The following is a 22161-nucleotide window of genomic DNA, read 5'->3' as shown; positions in this document are numbered from 1 at the left end:
TGGCAGCATCATGTTGTGGGGCTGCTTTGCTGCAGGAGGGATTGGTGTACTTCACAAAATAGATGGCATCATGAGGGAGGAAAATTATGTGGATATATTGAAGCAACATCTCAAGACATCAGTCAGGAAGTTAAAGCTTGGTCGCAAATGGGTCTTCCAAATGGACAATGACCCCAAGCATACTTCCAAAGTTGTGGCAAAATAGCTTAAGAACAACAAAGTCAAGGTATTGGAGTGGCCATCACAAAGCCCTGATCTCATTTCCTATAGAAAATTTGTGGGCAGAACTGAAAAAGCATGTGCGAGCAAGGAGGCCTACAAACCTGACTCAGTTACACCAGCTCTGTCAGGAGGAATAGGTCAAAATTCACCTAACTTATTGTGGGAAGCTTGTGGAAGGCTACCCGAAACGTTTGACTCAAGTTAAACAATTTAAAGGCAATGCTACCAAATATAAATTGAGTGTATGTAAACTTCTGACCCACTGAGAATGTGATGAAAGAAATAAAATCTGAAATAAATCATTCTCTCTACTATTATTCTGACATTTCACATTCTTAAAATAAAGTGGTGATCCTAACTGACCCAAGACAGGGAATTTTTACTAGGATTAAATGTCAGGAATGATGAAAAACTGAGTTTAAATGTATTTGGCTAAGGTGTATGTAAACGTCCGACTTCAACTGTACATAGGGCAGTGGTTCCCTGGGGGTACTTGGCCTATCCACAGGGGGTACTTGAGAAGACTCATGAGACCATAGGCCTACTGGTAAAATGCACATGAGGGAAACTTCAGTGGTACTCTGGGTAGAGCAAAGTTCAGTTGGTGGTACAGTAACTGAAAAGGTTGGGAACCACTGGTTTCGGGAATAGGATGGCACTTAAGACGCAGCCCTCTCACAACACATGGTCAAGCTTATTTTCAAAAACCACATGACGGTTACAGCCACAGCCAAGGTCAAACATTGACCCTTCTTTTCAGAGACTCTTGATGTGGTTTAATTAACACATGTTGTCCACAGATGTGTCCGTTCATAGAGGGAGACTTACTAGAATGGATATCCACATTCAGGTCAACATTCCTAATTCTATTTCTATGTCTCAGCCCAGATGGCCTTCCCCAGGTCACTGCCAGACGAAACCTTAGAGATTCCAACAGGGATGAATCCCAACTGGCACCCTATTCCCTACATAGTGCACTACTTTTGACCAGTGCCATATTGACCCTGGTCAAAAGTAGTGCACTAGCCTATATAGGGAATAGGGTGCCATTTGGAATGCAGYCCATCGACTCCAAACAAAGAAAGCAGAGATCATTGGCTAAGCTAGCGACAGGGTGTGCTAATAGCATCAGATCTGCTTACACCTGTCTCTCTGGGCACAGCAAGGCCTTCTGGAGACGATGAACCAACAGCCCCCTCTAATACATCAACCATTACATGTTCACTTCGCTCACACTCGCCTAAAGCAATGGCAGGACCACACACACCAACACACACAAACCACACACACACAACACACACACACACACACCCCCCACACACACACACACACACACACCACCACACACACACACACAACACACACAACCAACCGCCATTCACATTAGCTATGTTACACACACAAAACACACACCTTGCCATGTTCCCTTGCTGCAGATCACTAACAGAATGGATAACCCGCTTTTATGCCTTTATGGACCAACCCGACCTTGGGCACACAGCAGTCTCAGCCCAGAAATAGTCTTTATTAATGTCATTGGCCACACAGTAAAAAAGAGCTTGTCTGTTGAAAGGCTGGCTTAGGCAGCAAAAGGATGTCCTCTGTCCTGTTGTTCAGTTGAATGTACGGTGGTGGAGGTGGATCTATCTGTCCTTTCCGGTCAGGGGGAATGCATGTGCTTTTAGTTTGCATTAGAACTACACAGACTTATGGGAGCACTATTAGACTTGATCTAGCCTGTGGTCTGTCTCTCTAGACTGGAGTGAAGCTGTGCTCGGTTACTGGTTCTATAGGCAGCGGTTGCTAGCAGGGGAGGACCACAGCCAACTCAGACGTCCCTACTGTACCTAGACTGAACTTGATGCACAACCATTCTGGACTGAGGTAACTAACAAGGAATATATTTTCTCGCTCCAGGTCATGGGGTCTTTTGGAGAGGGCTGTAAACAAGTAGTAGGCTATTGTCTAGGATAGGCGGGCATCAACATTTTTACTATCCACTGGAAAGTCTCTTTAAAAAGTTACAGTAACCAAGGAAACTCTCACTTACAGCATCTCAAAATAATACAATTAGGGCTAGTCAGAATTAGACTATGACTCAAACAAACCAAAGAGCAAAGATTACAAACAAAGCAGAAGAGGTTACACCACAGTCTGTTACAATCAACACAAATGTGTCCATTAATAGGGAACTACTTGAGTGTGTCACCACCATGTTATGAGAATAGAGGGGAAGGGGGTCAGGGAGGAGTCACACAAGATGTTCACCACTGCACACGCCAACTCACCGTCTTGTATGGCAGTTCTCTGCTTCAAACCCAGATTAGGCTGTACATGGATGTTTCTCCCAATCACATCATTGTGTGTGAAACCAGATACATGCACAATGAAAACTTAATAGACCAACAAACACAAACAAAAGCAATACTTATTTTGAACATTTTCTCAAACAGAGGCATGTTTGCAACAAAAAAAAATGCTGAATGCTTCMCTCGTAATTTATAGCACATCTAGGCACATGGCAAAATGTACTTGTGCATTATTTATTTTTGGCTTCTACATAATGTCATGCAAATTTATTCAATTCATAATGATATGACGACAGTATAAGAATTAAAAGATTACGATAACTTTTGCCCATCAATTTCATGACATACTTTGATTTACTGTAGCTATGTGATATTGGTATGTTATAATACATGTAGGACAACTGGTTTGAATAAGGTGATACAATGTTTCCGCGAAAGAGAAATGTTGGAGGAATCACCAACACATCCTTGGAGGAATAGCAACATTATTGCAACAGTACGTTATAATAACTTTAAATGGTAAAATACCGTTAGATATATGTAGCCTGTTAATTCTACCAATAGCTAATAATCTCATATCCTAAATAGCTAAATAGTGTAGATTTAAACGGCAAGGCCACTATTATCTCCGAATAACGGGATAGAAAGCTAAACCTTAGCAATTCTTTCCATGGCAGTGGGAAAAAATGACCAACCCACCAACCACATAACGTGTTAGCTGCAGTAGCAAGCTAGCTTGCGACTAGCTAATATTGCTAATACGAAAAGGCATGCCTATCTCTCAATGTTTCCATTCGAAATTGATACGTACCCATAGAAAGCCAAACGACAACAACCACAGTATCCATATTGCATTTGCGAATGGTTATTTTTATATGAAAATCTATATTTTTCTAATCGCTAGTGGTTTGACAGACATAACAAGCATCCATGAAATTCCAGCCTCCGCCTCCTCATTCGAACGCTCGCGCTTTCATTGGTCGGTACATCTGGCGCAGAAGCTGGAAAATATMATTCCCGCACTCTATCAAATGGGTATCATAACGCCTATCATAAAAACGGGTGTGATGCAATTTCACCAATTGTAAACATCATTACTATTTTAATTTAGATAATCTAATAAATTAACAAACTCTATCTCTCTTTCTCTCTCCCTCTAGCTCTGTGCCTTTCTTCCAAAAATAAGCGCATGTTCTATTGACCTTGCGTGACCAACATAACCCCTCCATCCCCACCACCCCTCCTTCCACTGTGTAAACCCAGCTGTAAAGAGGGCAGTGAGATGACTGAGAAGTATATTAAAATCTGTTCTCCCCCTGTGGAGAGCCAGCAGACAGATGGTCATGCTCAGCCTCTCAGCCCCCTTTGCTATTTGGCCTATTCAGCTCAGCTAAGGGTCCTGGTAAAGGAAAGAAGGGTCCATCTGACTCTTAAGTCTCCATCTTACTCCCTTGGAGTGTATTATGCAGGGTACAGATAGGACACACTTTTAATGGTCTTTATAACTGGCATACTTATATTTGGGTGTGATCAATGATGGTGTGTGTGTTATGAATGATGCATTAGTATCTTATACTGTGTGTATGGGGATTGTTTTATTAGGATTTTGATTTGGTGCGTTCAATGCATAGTGAAGAACAGCATGGCATCTCCTCTTCTCTGCAGTGCCAGGTTGTTTTTCTCTCTCAATTTCCAAGTTTATATTTAGGTTGCTTAGCAACATGTACAGATTTGAGGTGCTAGTGCTTGTGGGTAGATATGGTGAGTGTCATGTACAGTATCTCATAATATACCATAGTCTACTGTATATGAGGATTCCCATTCATTGGCCAGTCGAGGACTAAACACTGTATTCAGTGGGGGAAACAATGTTGGTCAAGAATTTTGCTTAATGAGCACATGCCTTCACTCTCTGTCCTGGATTCTCATTTTCTAAACAGACAAGCATTTGATCCAGCTGATCATCATGCCAATATGAAATCTATTTATTCCACAATGAACTGCATTAAACCTGATCCTCTCCCCTTTCTTCCTTGCATCCCCATTATGAGCAGTACAGCATATACTAGTAATACCACTAGTGTGTATTTTTGTGAGAGTGAAGTGCATGATGTTGTTATTATTAAAATGGCGTCCCCACATTTGAAAAGGAATAATGAGAACCTTTCAGACAAAGCTTTCCATTCTTAATCACATGGCCCAGTCAGCCACATGCTGTAGGCTGGCTTTCTTGACCCGAGACTTTTATTCAAACGCAGCATTGTTTTCTTAGATTAATATTGTGTGTATTGTTACATTTGACCCCTTAGGTAGATAGTAGGCTAAGTAGGCTATAGGCATAATGACCCTTAGATTAATGAATATAATATATCAAAATAACTTTAAATGTATTTCTCAGTTTAACACATACATCTGCATTATCTTTTATATCTACTGTATGTGATATGCTAGCTTTGTCTCGCAACTAGCCATTTAAACTACCATTTATATTAAACATTTTGACTTTGACTTTTAATGTTACAGATGGAAGCCATTGACGACATAATCTGTGTGAATATCCAACACCAACATAACAACTGATGAAAACATTTACAAATTGATATTTTTCCCGCGTGGTCTGTGTTGTGCTGGAGCTCGATACAGTAATAATGCCAGTAAAGTTATTTGTGGTGGTATTTCTGCCAGACTGCAGTTTAGTGGAACCCCCTCCATGCATATTATTGGACCAAACCATTACTGCGATAAGGTTAAACACCTGTCACATGTGTATGCCATTAGCAAAACATCATATTTCCTAAATGTAAAGTATGTTTTCGTTAATCGTTGATTAAGATTTATAAGATGTGTTCACCTTAGAAAACACGCAGTTGCGCACCTCTCATTGAGATGGAATATTTAATAGCGTCGACTCCCCCAATGTGCATGTCAGCATCACCCATTGCCTGCAATGGCGTTGTCTAGCGATGTGTAGATCACGGCTTGAAGTGTCTCAATAGGGCGACACAATACTGGACTATCGACGGGCTTGAATGGAAATGTCGTATTCGATGGGATTTATAACGAAAGCAGAGTATGTTATGTGAATTTTTACGGGACTATTTAAGTTGTGGTCATTCATCACACGAAGCAATTAACGTAAGTCACTCTTGTTGTGCATTGTTGAAAGGGTAGCCTATGTGTGGTAAACAGTTAACTTCTGCTTTTTCTAAACATGATCAACAACACTGTGCAGTAGCGTTTTCATTGTACATGGGCTAGTGAAATTAAATAATTTATCAGAATATACAGTTCATATGGAGCTGTCAACCACCATGACCTGTGCGGGTGAGGCGCGTCTATCTGTTCGTTGGATGTAGGATAGAGCTCGAGCTGATACAATGTTACACGTTTCATCTTCTGCATCTCGAAGTTTACCATTTATGTGGGACGTTGATGAAATGGCTTGGCGGATAGACTATATAGTCTACTGCTGCTTTACGAAAATGTCTATAGTACGTTTATCGTGTTTATCACAGTAGCAAAGGGGTGCGTTCGCAGAATGTTGCAATTTGTCATTCGTTGCCTGGGGTCCTGCTGATCATGAAAATCGACTGGGTTACACAAACCACTGCTGGCGGCATCCGATATATTTTCACTTTGTAACATTGTAACATGTAACTCTGTTGTTGTGTGTCGTGGTTTAATGTTCTACATTTATAGCTTAAATTGTAGCCTATGTGGGATTAGCAAATAAGCTATTTGAATCTCACAAACAGGGTAGTGGTATGATGAAAGTACAGTAATAGAATAGTAGTAACACATGAAAACACATTTGAAATAAGGACATTTGATAATGAAATTAAAATGAAATTTTCAAATTACATAAACAGTATGTTATGTAGCCTATACATACTTATGACTGTAAACAAATGGAATCCACAATATTATTTTTTATCAATTGATTATATCACAGTTATTTGTGACGTTTAAACAACTCCTCCTTGCATCCTTTCCCTAAAACCGTCTGGCCTGCCTGTGTGTTTATGAGCTGAACTGTCCTTCAGACCTGGTATTAATCGCGATGACCATGCAGAATGCTATGGGCCGGGGCAGTGGGTGTGGCAGTAAACTATACTGAACAAACATGTTGGTCCCATGAACTGAAATTAAAGATCCCAGAAAGGTTCCATACGCACATAAAGCTTATTTCTCTCACATTTTTTCCACACATTTGTTTACATCCCTATTAGTAAGTATTTCTCCTTTGCCAAGATAATCTCTCCACCTGACAGGTGTGGCATATCAAGAAGCTGATTAAACAGTATGATCATTACACAGGTGCACCTTGTGTTGGGGGCTATGAAAGGCCACTCTAAAATGTGTAGTTTTGTCACACAACACAATGCCACAGATGTCTCAAGTTTTGAGGGAGAGTGCAATTGGCATGCTGACTGCAGGAATGTCCACCAGATCAGTTGCCAGAAAATTAAATGTTAATTTCTCTACCATAAGCCACCTCCAACGTCATTTTAGAGTATTTGGCAGTACGTCCAACCGGCCTTACAACCGCRGACCACGTGTAACCACGCCAGGCAAGGAACTCCAAATCCGACTTMTTCACCTGCGGAATCGCCTGAGACCAGCCTACCAGACAGCTGATGAAACGGAGGAGTATTTCTGTCTGTAATAAAGCCCCTTTGTGGGAAAAAACTAATTCTGATTGGCTGGGCCTGGCTCCCAAGTGGGTGGTCTATGCTCTCCCAGGCCACATCTATTCATGTAAATGTATTGAACAGAGTTCAAGATGTTTAATGTTTAGTCTCTAATTAAGCAATAAGGCCCGAGGGGTGTGGTATATGGCCAATATACCATGGCTAAGGGGTGTTCTTAAGCATGACGCAACGCGGAGTGCCTGGATACAGGCCTTAGCCATGGTATATTGGCCATATACCACAAACTCCCAAGGTGCCTTATCGCTGTTATAAACTTGAAACACCCGGTTTATAACTGCAAGTGGCCCACACATGATTTCCATCGCCCATATTGATCAGTGCATGTTTTATCTTCCACGTGAGGAAGTGTGTATTGATTAGATAAATGGGTAAACACACTACTTTACTTTCTAAACAGATCCTTTTAGAGGGCAAATACCTTTTTACATTCAGTGCACGTCTTGTGCTAAGTGTTGTCTATGATTACCTTGCACTTTCACTTCAGATTCATAGAAATGGTGTTGTTTGTGACATTTTCGAAAGTTGAATTGCAATGGATCTCCCCATCATGCTGTAGTGTAAAACCTCACAATTTTTTTAAATKAATGTTTATTTAACTAGGCAAGTCAAATTCTTATTTACAATGACGACCTACCAATAGGCAAAAAGTACAAACCATGGTACAAACATTATTGGGCACAGACAACAGCACAAAGGGCAAGAAGGTAGAGACAACAATACAACTGTCAGTAAGAGTGTCCATGATTGAGTCTTTGAATGAAGAGATGGAGATAAAACTGTCCAGTTTGACTGTTTTTTTCAGCACGTTCCAGTCGCTAGCTGCTGCGAACTGAAAAGAGGAGCGACCTCTTGACAATGACAGGTTGCTTGGTATCTCTTGTATCTAACAGGTATCTCCTTATCTCTCCCAGGTGTCCATTGCCCTAAATGAAGTGTGAAATCAAATCACAGTGATAATCACACAGGCAGGGCACTCGCTGGATGCTACAGTAATATATGTGAGATGAAGGCCCAGCGATGCTGCTGAGATCCCCTCCGCCTCCTCGCCTCTGACGCCATCATGCTGAAGACGGAGGCCTCGGGGGAGAGGACCACTCTCCGGAGCGCCTCCCCCCACCGCAACGCCTACAGGACAGAGTTCCAGGCCCTGAAGAAGGCCTTCGACCAGCCGCCCCGGCAGGACGGCAAGGAGCCCGAGCTCAAGGACCCTGAGCGGGTCACCCAGCGCCGAGGACGACAGTATGGCGCACACGTCAGCCGCATCAAGGACATGTTCATGCAGATGCAGGGCACAGAGAGCACCGTCGCCGCCACCAGGCGGGAAGACCCATCGCCTCAGAAGATGACCAAGCCCACCAACTTCATCAACAAGGCAGACGGCTCGGTCATCAAGCTGACTCAGCACCCTACAGCAGACCGAACCAGTGCAGGGTCAAAGGTCATAGAGACCAGGAGGCTGTTTGAGCAGCAGTCGCGCGACGCCTCCCAGTCACCCGTCTACTCCTACGGTCGGGAGAAAAGGGGTTCTTATGAGCACCTGGACGAATGGCGAGGGGCGCGCTCCAACAGGGGCAGCACAGACTCCCTGGACTCGCTGTGTTCCAGAACGGAAGCCCAGTCACCCACAGTGAGCCAGCTGAGCGCTGTGTTTGAGAACGTCGACCAACAGGGAGGGGGAGGAGGGGGCGAGGGTCCATTCCGGCGAGGCTACCGAGGCCGRGCACTATACTCCCCTGACAATTCCCACCGGCACAGCGACGTCAGCGAAGACGACTCGCGCCAGTCCCCGGTGCCTGGCGGAGGGTGCAGGATCCGCGTGGGGGGAAAATTCCCCATATCCTCGTCCTCAGAGGACCTCCTCAGCCCCAGCCCGCTGTCAGAGGCAGTGGAGCTAAAACCCGTCCCGCAGCAGGAGGAGCCCCAGGAGAGAGAGGAGACAGCAGGGGAGTTAGGACAGAGGGACAGAGAGAGACATCCCGTAAGGGCCACCACCAACGTAGGCGAGGTGAACGGATCGTGTGATGAGAAACAGGCGGAGGAAACCGAAACCTTCAGAGAGACAGAAGGAGTCTGCATGGTCTCAAGGCCCACGACTGACACCATTGTCGGGGACAAGACTTCTGAGGACACCCCTGATACCCCAGCTACTCCAGCCACGCCAGCCAAGGATGAAGCCCAAGAGGAGGCAGAGGCCCTTGGGGGGGAGGTGGAGATGGAGAAGGCTTCCTCCAGGGTTTCTCCAGAGGACCAGGCAGAAGAGCCCAATGAGGAATACAGTGGGAACGAAAGGGTGATTTTTAACGCGGACGGGGACGCGTGCTACCAGGGCTGGGGGGAGAGCTGTACTGACCCTGACGATGACCTTTATGGTGACGATGATGTCATCTATGACCCTGGGAATGATCTTACTGAGATCCCCGGTCTACCAGAAGAAGAGAAGGAGGATATCCCTCAGAAGAGGAAACTACGCTTCAGCACCAAACCCATGATGGTAAGTCCCTTGTCATTTTTTGATGTTGTGGCCCTTGACCTCATCAGTGTTGGGTAATATTTCCAGGTTTAAGGGGAAGTTGCCCATGTATGGTGATCTTGTATTTCCCCCACTAATGGTTAAAGTTAGGATTGGGGGAGGGGAAGATGATCTTTGATCTGTTAACATTTTATGTTTTTCGGGTCATACTGTATAATTATGATGAGAAAATCTTGAGTTTACCCGACTCTCTTCATGTCTTAACATACCATTTATACAGTAATACCATTAGTCAGGTACCTTCAACATTTATACAGTAATACCATTAGTCAGGTACCTTCAACATTTATACAGTAATACCATTAGTCAGGTACCTTCACATTTATACAGTAATACCATTAGTCAGGTACCTTCAACATTTATACAGTAATACCATTAGTCAGGTACCTTCAACATTTATCAGTAATACCATTAGTCAGGTACCTTCAACATTTATACAGTAATACCATTAGTCAGGTACCTTCAACATTTATACAGTAATACCATTAGTCAGGTACCTTCAACATTTATACAGTAATACCATTAGTCAGGTACCTTCAACATTTATACAGATAAGGATGATAATGATTAGCAGAATGTAGCAGCCATAGACTTATATAACTATCTGATGAAGATGATGATGAAGGTGATAATGATTAGCAGAATGTAGCAGCCATAGACTTATATAACTATCTGATGAAGATGATAATGATTAGCAGAATGTAGCAGCCATAGACTTATATAACTTATCTGATGAAGATGATAATGATTAGCAGAATGTAGCAGCCATAGACTTATATAACTATCTGATGAAGATGATATATGATTTAGCAGAATGTAGCAGCCATAGACTTATATAACTATCTGATGAGAGATGATAATGATTAGCAGAAAGTAGCAGCCATAGACTTATATAACTATCTGATGAAGATGATAATGATTAGCAGGAAAGTAGGCAGCCATAGATTTATATAACTATCTAGATTAAACCTAGGGGTCTGGTAGCGACGTGGTGTTCGGGGTCACAATGCTGCCTTCTGGGTAATGTGCGCATGAACAGAGGTCCGTATGTTTGGCATCATTCTGGCTCAGCGACCAGTTGGTCTTCACACCGGTAGAGACCTGGATGTGTTTTAACCTGAGTCAGTCAGTCAGTTCATGAATGTTCCGGGTTTTGTTCACTAACCACAAAACAGAAGCAAAGTGGCTGAAGCGGGCAGTGGCTAACTGAACTTGACCAATAAGAAACGCTTGTTATGGTTTTACGTTGAAAAACATTTGCTAAGATGTACCCTGATGAATGCGTTCCTAGTCTCCAGGTGTGAGATGGTGTGGATTGGGTAACATTGTGAGGTGCTCATCCTACTGAGTCACCTTCAGTGAGAGATGAGGGGTGGCAGGTAGCCTAGCGGTTAAGAACGTTCGGCCAGTTACTGAAATGTTGTGGGTTCGAATCCCAGAGCCAACTAGGTGAAAAAATCGGTTGATGCGCCCTTGAGCAAGGCACTTAACCCTCCTGTATGTAGCTCTGGATAAGAGTGTAATTAAGAGGTGGAGATATAGGCTAGCATTAGTATTACTACGGTAGTTAGTGTGGGGTTGAATATACAGCGCTCCATTTTTCCTGGTGACCATAATAATCTGCCCACACGGGCATCTATCTTAAAATATTACAATAAGTACATTTCTGAGAATATCAAACAGTACAATTCCTGAGCAGATATTATATTAAGGAATAAAGCATATATGTATGTTTTTAGAATGTTTGGGTTACATTTATCCATAGCAGGTGAGATGAATTCAGCCGATTATTCATAATATCTAAAACGCTTTATGTTATTACAGTTCTGTTTTCAAAGGATTACATCCTGTTTATAATTGGTGCGTCTCGAATCAAATCGCTACAGTTACTTTATTTGCTTGCTCTTGGAGATCTGCTGACTCTGCGGCAAACAATGACTTCCTTGCTTGTGTTATTGCAACTGATATGAACATAAACAATGATCAATAGCTTGTGCTAGGGCGTGTGTGCATGCGTGTCTATGTGTCGTTTGAAGGGAGTGTGTTTGGAATTAGAGCTAACACAAACATTCCACAGGTTGGGTTCGATCCTATTAACATGCTGTAACAGAGCAGAACAATTACCCCAGTTCTTACACAGGACATGTTGGATTGCTAGAGCAGCCAACACACACACACACACACGCACGCACGCACGCACACACGCACGCACGTACACATACATATATGCTGAAAACACACACTAATGCACACACACACACATATACACATACACACACGTGCTGTGGCTTTTCCGTTATAGAACAGGATAGGGTCAGTAAGGTTAACTTTTCCATGTGAAGTATATCATATTCTTAGAATTCCAGAATCAGATCAGATCCCCATGCTACGCTCAATTTTAATTCTCAGATAAGCCAGCTAATTATAAGCCTGATATATAGGTCTGCCAGCCGTGCTACCCAATGCCATTTTGCAATGTATTACAGTTTTTTACAATCACTTGGCACTAATTTCAGAACCTTGATGTCATTTTTCAAAACTCTAGACACAAAACTCACAACCGATAATGAAATTGCATATTTTTCAAAAATAACACTTTTTCCAATTGCTTGGATACAATACACATAAAGCTAAGATCATTTGTTCATTGAACTAAAATCACCTGTTCAAAATGRCACAACTTAACATCAAAGTATTACCATTTCAAAATGCAATTCACACATTACATCTGAAATGACTGTCTATTCATTTCATTACAATGATCTAACTATCAATTGATACAACTGCTCAAAATGATAAGTAACTGTTGCATTACTCTTAATGYATAGTTTTATGGAAACTGACAAACAATATTYCATGTTTAGATCATGAAAGTTTCAGGATAAYGAGATCCATTGACACCAATTACCGTGGAACATGAACCAATTGGACTACATTATCTATGGATGTAATATTTCATCATCATTCTTTATCAGACACTGTTTCTATGGTCCCATGTACCACTTTTCCAGACCATGTTTTCAGATTTTATTAGCCACTTTATTAGGTACACCTATCTAGTACTGGGTAGGACCCCCTTTTGCCTCCACAACAGCCTGAATTATTCACGGTGTTGAACGTTAAGAGATGCCCTTCTGCACACCACTGTTTTAAACAGCTGTTATTTGAGCRTTTGTGGCCTTTCTGTTAGCTTGAATGAGTCTGGACATTCTCCTCTGACCTCTCTCATTAACAAGGTGKTTTTGCCCACAGAACTGCCGCTCACTGAATGTGTTTTGWTTATCGCACCMTTCTCTGTAAACTCTAGAGACTGTAGTGTGTAAAAATCCCAGGAAGGCAGCTGTTTCTGAGAWGCTGGAATCACCATGTGTGGCATCAACAATCATACCACGGTCAAAGTTGCTTAGATTACGCATCTTGCCCGTTCTAATGTTTGGTCGAACAACATCTAAAGCTCTCTACTCTATATACTCTATATATTGAGTTGCAGGCAGCCACATGATTCTCTGTTTGAATGTAACCTTCCTTGATGAGCTAAATCAGGTCTGTAGAGCTGATGGCATGACCTATGTTATTGGGTGGGATAATGTCAGGTTCCACCATGCTCAAATGGTGCAAGCATGGTTTCAGGCCCATCCACAATTTACCACCCTGTRCTTACCCCCATACTCTCCTTTCCTTAACCCGATTGAGGATTTTTTCTCCACATGGAGGTGGAAGGTATATGATAGGCGCCCTCACGAACAAGCCACCCTTCTCCAGGCCATGGATGACGCATGCAATGACATCACGGCAGACAAGTGTCAGGCCTGGATTCGCCCGAAGATTCTTCCCAAGATGTTTGGCTTATGAAAACATCCATTGTGATGTGGATGAGAACCTGTGGCCAAATCCACAAGACAGGGTTGATGGAAATATAGAAGTACAGTAATCAATCTTTTGTTTTCCTTTTTACAGTAAGCCAGGTGAGGAACACTGCAGTTGACCTTTAACTGTTGTTTATTTTTTTGTAGCTAATTATTTTTGCTTTGATTCAAAGAACCTATGTTGTGATTTTATTGTATTTCATCAATAAATTTCATATTTTGTTCAATGATTCCACTGTGTCTGTAGTCTTCGGTCTACTAGTCCTTTTACGGTGATGTATTTACGTGTAGTAGTATAATGAAACATGTATCACATATTTTGTACTACAATATTTAATGATTGTACGAACAACTACACAGTGAAACTATCGGTATCTTGTGTGTGGGTGATCTAAATGAATGTTCCTATGGTATTCCATGATAAATTTGTTATTTGAACCAATGATTCAGCAAGTGCAAGGTTTCTTTAAAGATATGAATGCACAATGCAATGTTTTGAACATTGGACAGCCTGTGTTACAAGTGATGACCGTTTTGAGTTTTGTGTCTAGAGTTTTGAAAAATGACCACGAGGTTCTGAAATTAGTGCCAAAGTGATTGTAAAAAACTGTATAATAATGAAAACGAACCATAACCAGCCATCACAATATAAAACATTTACTGAATATTGTGTTAAAAGTCCAAATGTTTGGTCCCACTTCTCCTATTAATATAGTCTATAGAATAGCAGGGCTGCTTCCTAAGAATTAAGAGGTTATTGTCCCAAGACAGATTTTATGAACTCAGAATGCTCTCCAGTCCCTTTTTAGGTTGGGTTATCTGTAGGTGTGTGTGCACGTACAGTTGAAATGCTTAGCAGCTCCAGGCAGCTGTTTTCCCACAGAAGGTCTTGGCTGTTTGCAGTGTTTTTTCCCCTTCTCTCGCTCCTCTGGGCACATTGCGAACAAACAGCTTTCTGTCTTTTGTTCCAACTTGTGAAAGAGACGGAGATATTTGTCCCTGAGCTTGGGCCTTCACTGGGGCTGACCCCGCACGAGACCGTCTTGACCCTTGAACAACATTGAAAAGAAAACATGTAGTCAGTTAGTCTTGCTTAACGTTTTTTTGTAATATGTCTTAGTGCCTCTCAAAGCGGATAAATCTATTTTGACGGCTTCTGAATCTAGAAATCTTATTGGATGCTGCAGCCTGCATGGGGAAAGCGGGTACATAAGCTTGTGGCAACTGGCGATATAAACACACTTTGTTTATTAGTTTCTGCATTGATGCACACAGATAGATGCCTGTTAGATCAGTTTATGCCGGTATACTGCTCTATACAAACAGAATGTTTGATTAACTAGATTTTTATTGTATATAGTTAGGCACCAGATGAGATGTTTTCCTCTCACTACTTACAGTATGATCTCCATACACCCACTCATCTGTAAGAGAGTGTCCCAGTGTGGAGGGACTCTACTGGGCTGTTCTGAGGCAAAGGCAGCCGCTTTTCCTGGAGGGTCTGGGTCTGACACATACCGATGTAGGATCTTCATTTAGTCACCCTGTTACAGGAGAACTTTCCTGCAATGCAGGACATTTTAAACTTGTAGTGTATTTGAGGTTTAAAAAGGCTTCTGAAGTTTGTAATTTCCACTTTGATATTTCAGACCTGATTTTCCTTTATGAAGAATGGATTAAAAAAAGTCAATTCATTATAATCCAAATAATAATTTACATATCCTGTTGCAAACTGGCTCAAATTAAGATCCGACATATGTATGGCCACACCCACATCCATACTGGTTGGCTACAGGTACATGCTGCTTGCTGCTGTACACTGACTGCTCTCTACAGTAGCTATCATGTTCTGAAGTCACAGATCATATCATATAGGAATAGTGACTCCAGAACATAATAAATGGGATGCTTTAGGATACTTTGATATGTGTAGCTCACTCTTAATCTTTTCTGGGGAATAGCAGAAAACATACACAGAGATCTACAGTACAGTATCTACAGTATCTACTTTATCTACAGTATCTACACTACAGTTACAGTAATCTACAGTACTCTACAGTACAGTGTCTACAGTGTCTACAGTACAGTGTCTACAGTACAGGGTCTACCGTTCTACTGTACTACGTATCTACAGTCCATATCTACAGTACAGTATCTACAGTAGTCTAAGTATCTCAGTATTCTACTGTATCTACAGTATCTACAGTACAGTGTCTACAGTATCTACAGTACAGTGTCTACAGTACAGTATCTACCGTATCTACAGTATCTACTTTTATCTACAGTATCTACAGTACAGTATCTACAGTACACGTATCTACAGTACAGTATCTACAGTGTCTATAGTATCTACAGTATCTGCTGTATCTACAGTATCAGTACAGTGGTTACAGTGTCTACAGTACAGTGTCTACAGTACAGTATCTACCGTATCTACAGTATCTACTTTATCTACAGTATCTACAGTACAGTATCTACAGTACAGTGTCTACAGTATCTACAGTATTTTCAGTATCTACAGTATCTGCTGTATCTACAGTGTCTACAGTACAGTGTTCTACAGTACAGTACTACCGTATCTACAGTACAGTATCTACCGTATTACAGTATCTACAGTACATATTCTACCGTATCTACGTATCTACAGTACAGTATCTACCGTATCTACAGTATCTACAGTACAGTATCTACCATATCTACAGTATCTAAAGTACAGTATCTACCGTATCTACAGTACAGTATCTACAGTACAGTATCTACCATATCTACAGTATCTAAAGTACAGTATCTACCGTATCTACGAGTACATTATCTACAGTACAGTATCTACCATATCTACAGTATCTAAAGTACAGTATCTACCGTATCTACAGTACAGTATCTAAAGTATCTACAGTACAGTATCTACAGTACAGTATCTACAGTACAGTGTCTACTGTATCTATAGTGTCTACAGTACAATATCTACAGTATCTACAGTGTCTACAGTGTCTACAGTACAGTGTCTACAGTGTCTACAGTATCTACAGTATCTACAGTGTCTACAGTGTCTACAGTGTCTACAGTACAGTATCTACAGTATCTACAGTGTCTACAGTACAGTATCTACAGTATATACAGTGTCTACAGTACAGTGTCGACAGTATCTACAGTACAGTATCTACAGTATCTACAGTATCTACAGTACAGTGATATACAGTGTCTACAGTGTCTACAGTATCTACAGTGTCGACAGTATCTACAGTGTCTACAGTGTCTACAGATGTCTACAGTATCTACAGTATCTACAGTGTCTACAGTGTCTACAGTGTCTACAGTATCACAGTCTCTACAGTGTCTACAGTATCTACAGTATCTACAGTGTCTACAGTGTCTACAGTGTCTACAGTACAGTATCTACAGTATCTACAGTGTCTACAGTACAGTATCTCAGTATATACAGTGTCTACAGTACAGTGTCGACAGTATCTACAGTATCTAAGTACAGTATATACAGTGTCTACAGTGTCTACAGTATCTACAGTGTCGACAGTATCTACCAGTGTCTACAGTGTCTACAGTCTACAGTATCTACAGTCTCTACAGTATCTACAGTGTCTACAGTGTCTACAGTGTCTACAGTATCTACAGTGTCTACAGTGTCTACAGTGTCTACAGTATCTACAGTATCTACAGTCTCTACAGTATCTACAGTATCTACAGTGTCTACAGTGTCTACAGTACTTACAGTCTCTACAGTAATCTACAGTATCTACAGTACAGTATCTACAGTATCTACAGTGTCTCAAGTGTCTACAGTGTCTACAGTATCTACAGTCTCTACAGTGTCTACAGTGTCTACAGTGTCTACAGTATTCTACAGTGTCTACAGTGTCTACAGTCTCTACAGTATCTACAGTATCTACAGTGTCACAGTGTCTACAGTCTCTACAGTGTCTACAGTATCACAGTGTCTACAGTGCTACAGTCTCTACAGTATCTACAGTATCTACAGTGTCTACAGTGTCTACAGTCTCTACAGTGTCTACAGTATCTACAGTGTCTACAGTATCTACAGTGTCTACAGTGTCTACAGTGTCTACAGTATCTACAGTACTACAGTGTCTACAGTGTCTACAGTACAGTATCTAAAGTATCTACAGTACAGTATCTACAGTACAGTATCACAGTACAGTGTCTACTGTATCTATAGTGTCTACAGTACAATATCTACAGTATCTACTGTGTCTACAGTGTCTACAGTACGTGTCTACAGTGTCTACGTTCTACAGTATCTACAGTGTCTACAGTAAAATATCTACAGTATCTACAGTGCTACATTATCTACAGTGTCTACAGTGTCTACAGTATCTACAGTATCTACAGTCTCTACAGTCTCTACAGTATCTACAGTACAGTATCTACAGTATCTACAGTGTTCTACAGTGTCTATAGTATCTACAGTGTCTACAGTGTCTACAGTATCTACAGTATCTACAGTAAGTATCTACAGTATCTACAGTGTCTACAGTATCTACAGTGTCTACAGTATTACAGTACAGTATCTACAGTATCTACAGTGTCTACAGTGTCTACAGTAGTTCTACAGTATCTACAGTGTCTACAGTACAGTATCTACAGTATCTACAGTATCTACAGTGTCTACAGTCAGTATCTACGAGTATTTACAGTGTTACAGTATCTACAGTACAGTATCTACAGTATCTACAGTCTCTCAGTATCTACAGTCTCTACAGTATCTACAGTATCTACAGTATCTACAGTGTCTACAGTGTCTACAGTATCTTTTACAGTATCTACAGTCTCTACAGTCTCTACAGTATCTACAGTACAGTATCTACAGTATTACGTTCTACAGTATCTACGTATCTACAGTGTACAGTTCTACAGTACAGTGTCTACAGTGTCTACAGTACTACAGTTATCTACAGTGTCTACAGTCTATACCGTATCTACCGTATCTACAGTATCTACAGTGTCTACAGTATATACAGTGTCTACAGTGTTACAGTTCTACGTATGTAAGTCTACAGTATTACATTCTACAGTGTCTACAGTATTCAGTACAGTATTACAGTGTCACAGTATCTACAGTATCTACAGTGTCTACAGTTCTACAGTGTCTACAGTTATCTTACAGTGTCTACAGTGTCTACAGTGTCTACAGTATCTACAGTGTCTACAGTACAGTATCTAAGTATCTACAGTACAGTATCTCGTACAGTCATTACTACAGTACAGTGTCTACTGTATCTATAGTGTCTACAGTACAATATCTACAGTGTCTACAGTGTCTACAGTACAGTGTCTACAGTGTCTTACAGGTTATCTACAGTATCTACAGTGTCTACATGTAAAGTATCTACAGTATCTACAGTACTACAGTGTCTACAGTGTCTTACTGTATCTAGTATCTCAGTCTCTACAGTATCTACAGTATCTACAGTACAGTATCTACAGTATCTACAGTGTCTACAGTGTCTACATCTCAGTGTCTACAGTGTCTACAGTATCTACAGTATCTACAGTACAGTATCTACAGTATCTACAGTGTCTACAGTATCTACAGTATCTACAGTATCTACAGTACAGTATCTACAGTATCTACAGTGCTACAGTATCTACAGTGTCTACAGTACAGTATCTACAGTGTCTACAGTATCTACAGTATCTACAGTACAGTATCTCAGTATCTACATGTCTACAGTGTCTACAGTATCTACAGTATCTACAGTGCAGTATTACAGTATCTACAGTGTCTACAGTATCTACAGTATCTACAGTGTCTAACAGTACAGTATACAGTGTCTACAGTGTCACAGTGTCTACAGTATCTACAGTGTCACAGTAAGTATCTACAGTATCTAAGTTTACAGTACAGTATCTACGTATATACAGTGTCTACAGTGTCTACAGTGTCTACAGTATCTACAGTATCTACAGTGTCTACAGTACAGTATCTACAGTATCTGCAGTATCTACAGTGTCTACAGTACAGTATCTACAGTATTTACAGTATCACAGTGTCTACAGTACAGTATCTACAGTATTTACAGTGTCTATAGTATCTACAGTACAGTATCTACAGTATCTACAGTGTCTATAGTGTCTACAGTGTTACAGTACAGTATCTACAGTGTCTACCGTATCTACAGTACAGTATCTACAGTATCTACAGAGTTACAGTACAGTATCTACAGTGTCTACAGTATCTACAGTGTCTACAGTGTTATGTATCTACAGTGTCTACAGTAACAGTATCTACAGTATCTACAGTGTCTACAGTGTCTATAGTATCTACGTGTCTACAGTACAGTATCTACAGTATCACAGTGTCTACAGTATCTACAGTACAGTATCTACAGTATCTACAGATCTTACAGTACAGTATCTACAGTATCTACAGAGTCTACAGTACAGTATCTACAGTATCTACGAGTCTACAGTACAGTATCTACAGTATCTACAGTGTCTCACAGTATCTACAGTATTTACAGTGTCTACAGTATCTACAGTACAGTATCTACAGTATCTACAGAGTCTACATTACAGTGTCTACAGTATCTACAGTATCTACAGTACAATATCTACAGTGTCTACAGTGTCTACAAGTATCTAAAGTGTCTACAGTACAGTGTCTACAGTATCTAAAGTATCTACAGTACAGTATCTAGTCATTATCTACAGTATCTACAGAACATTATCTTTAGTACAGTATCTACAGTACAGTGTCTACAGTACATTATCTTAGTACAGTGTCTACAGTACAGGGTCTACAGTAGAGTATCTACAGTACAGTATCTACAGTACAGTATCTACAGTACAGTATCTACAGTACAGTGTCTACAGTACAGTGTGCCTTTGCAGCAAGGGTTTTTCAACGTTATCCTTAGCAACTGTCTATTCTGATCTAAAGGTCCTTTACTCTTGTTCAGGATACTGGTGATCCAAACATGAACTTCTCCTTCCCTTCCTTCCCCTCCACTCCTCCTTATTGTCCTTAGTAAATACTGGCTCTTGTGATAGCTACCTTGCCTGAGACTAGAGACTTATGTTAGTTCCCCAAGTTATTGCAGAGGCTTTAGCTCGGTGGTTACCACCGTTTGTGGTGTGTTTGAGAGCCGGTGTAAACCCGGTCGATCATACTCACTCTTGTCAGGACACAGGGGATGGAGACTGAAGCTCTCCCCATACCTCTCCATAGTCCCTTTCTTCTCTGATTCCTTCCCTGTACTGTCCCCCTTTTCTCCCCTCGTCCTCCCACTTCTAGCTTGAATGGCGTTTTAAAGCAGCTGTAATGAAACGTTTGCGTCAACTGTTGAAAAGTAGTTTTTGCCTCAGCTCTGACATCGTGATTTCCTAATGGAATGAAGCACATGTGAAGGATGACTGGTAGGCCAGTGAGGCGTTAGTGAATGAAACATTGAAGTGATAATTGTACCCTCTCTGTGCTGCACTCTGTCATTTACATAAAAAGTTTAGGCTACTGTAATCAATCCAGAAGAACCAAAGCCATATTAAAATCAATGTGTAGAGGAGGAGGCCTATTCTATTCTAAGTGAGAGGGGATGAATTAATTGCACAGTCAGCGTTACGACAGTTTGATTACTATGCCTTTGTTTTCATTTGACTCGGGACCACCCATAGGTAAAATGTTGCTTTGGATAAAAGTGTCTGCTCTAATGCATATATATTAAATATATTATATAATATATTAAATAAGGTTGGGATTGTCTAGCTGTGGTCCAGGGTGTTAGTGCAAGTTCCTCTACAAACGTAGAGGCAACTCGTTGTGGTCATCGCACGATAGGACCAGACCTAGGAATGTCCGGTTGGTGCAAAATGCTTAGTCAATCTGTCTTGTTGGCTTTACAGCCTGGAGGTGGAGGTGATTAACAAAGTGCTATTGTATTACATTAATGTTGTATTGAATGATATTATAAATCGGAATTTGAGTGATTTAGCTCCGCATATTGGAGAATAGAGTTCACACAGTTTAGTAATGGGTTGCCTCCCAAATGGTATCTTATTCCTATATAGTGCACTACTTTTGACGCAGATCACTATGGCTCAGAAATAAAAGAAGTGTACTAAATAGGGAATAGGGTGACATTTGGGATGCACATGCTATTTTCGCTAGGCTGATATGCCTCTTCACAGATTATCCCCAGGCATAGAGGTGGTCTGTGCAAAACATAATCCACCCGTACTGCAGTATTGTACCAACCCAACACTATTACTGCAGTATGTACCACACCCAACATATTCTGCAGTATGTACCTCACCCAACACTATTACTGCAGTATCCCCACACCAAAACTATTATGAGCAGTATGTACCACACCCACACTATTACTGCAGTATGTACCACCCAAACACTATTACTGCTGTATGTACCACACCCGCAACACTATTACTGCAGTATGTACCACACCCAACAACTATTACTGCAGTATGTACCACACCCAACACTATTACTGCAGTATGTACCTCACCCAACACTATTACTGCAGTATGTACCA

The 22161-nt window shown here is 41.1% G+C and overlaps 2 protein-coding genes across 2 annotated transcripts in view; one reads left to right on the top strand and one right to left on the bottom strand.

Annotated features, from left to right (window-relative positions):
- LOC111956060 (epsilon-sarcoglycan) overlaps nt 1-3632 on the bottom strand; it is a 26313-nt gene extending 22681 nt beyond the window's left edge. Inside the window, 1 exon segment of the mRNA XM_023976475.3 lies at nt 3343-3632. Coding sequence (XP_023832243.2) covers nt 3343-3379 — 37 coding nt within the window. The 5' untranslated portion in view covers nt 3380-3632.
- A 1860-nt stretch (nt 3633-5492) lies between these two features.
- The window catches only part of LOC111955774 (neurabin-1), a 53019-nt gene continuing 36350 nt past the window's right edge, over nt 5493-22161 (top strand). The window contains exons 1-2 of the mRNA XM_023976087.2: nt 5493-5666; nt 8155-9734. Of these exons, the coding sequence (XP_023831855.2) occupies nt 8304-9734 (1431 nt within the window). The 5' untranslated portion in view covers nt 5493-5666; nt 8155-8303. The remainder of the gene's footprint in view (nt 5667-8154; nt 9735-22161) is intronic.

The sequence above is a fragment of the Salvelinus sp. IW2-2015 genome, linkage group LG31 (assembly GCF_002910315.2).
Source record: "Salvelinus sp. IW2-2015 linkage group LG31, ASM291031v2, whole genome shotgun sequence".
In the NCBI taxonomy this organism is placed as follows: Eukaryota; Metazoa; Chordata; class Actinopteri; order Salmoniformes; family Salmonidae; genus Salvelinus; species Salvelinus sp. IW2-2015.
Note: the sequence above shows the minus strand (reverse complement) of the source record. Positions and strands in the feature narration are given on the sequence as shown.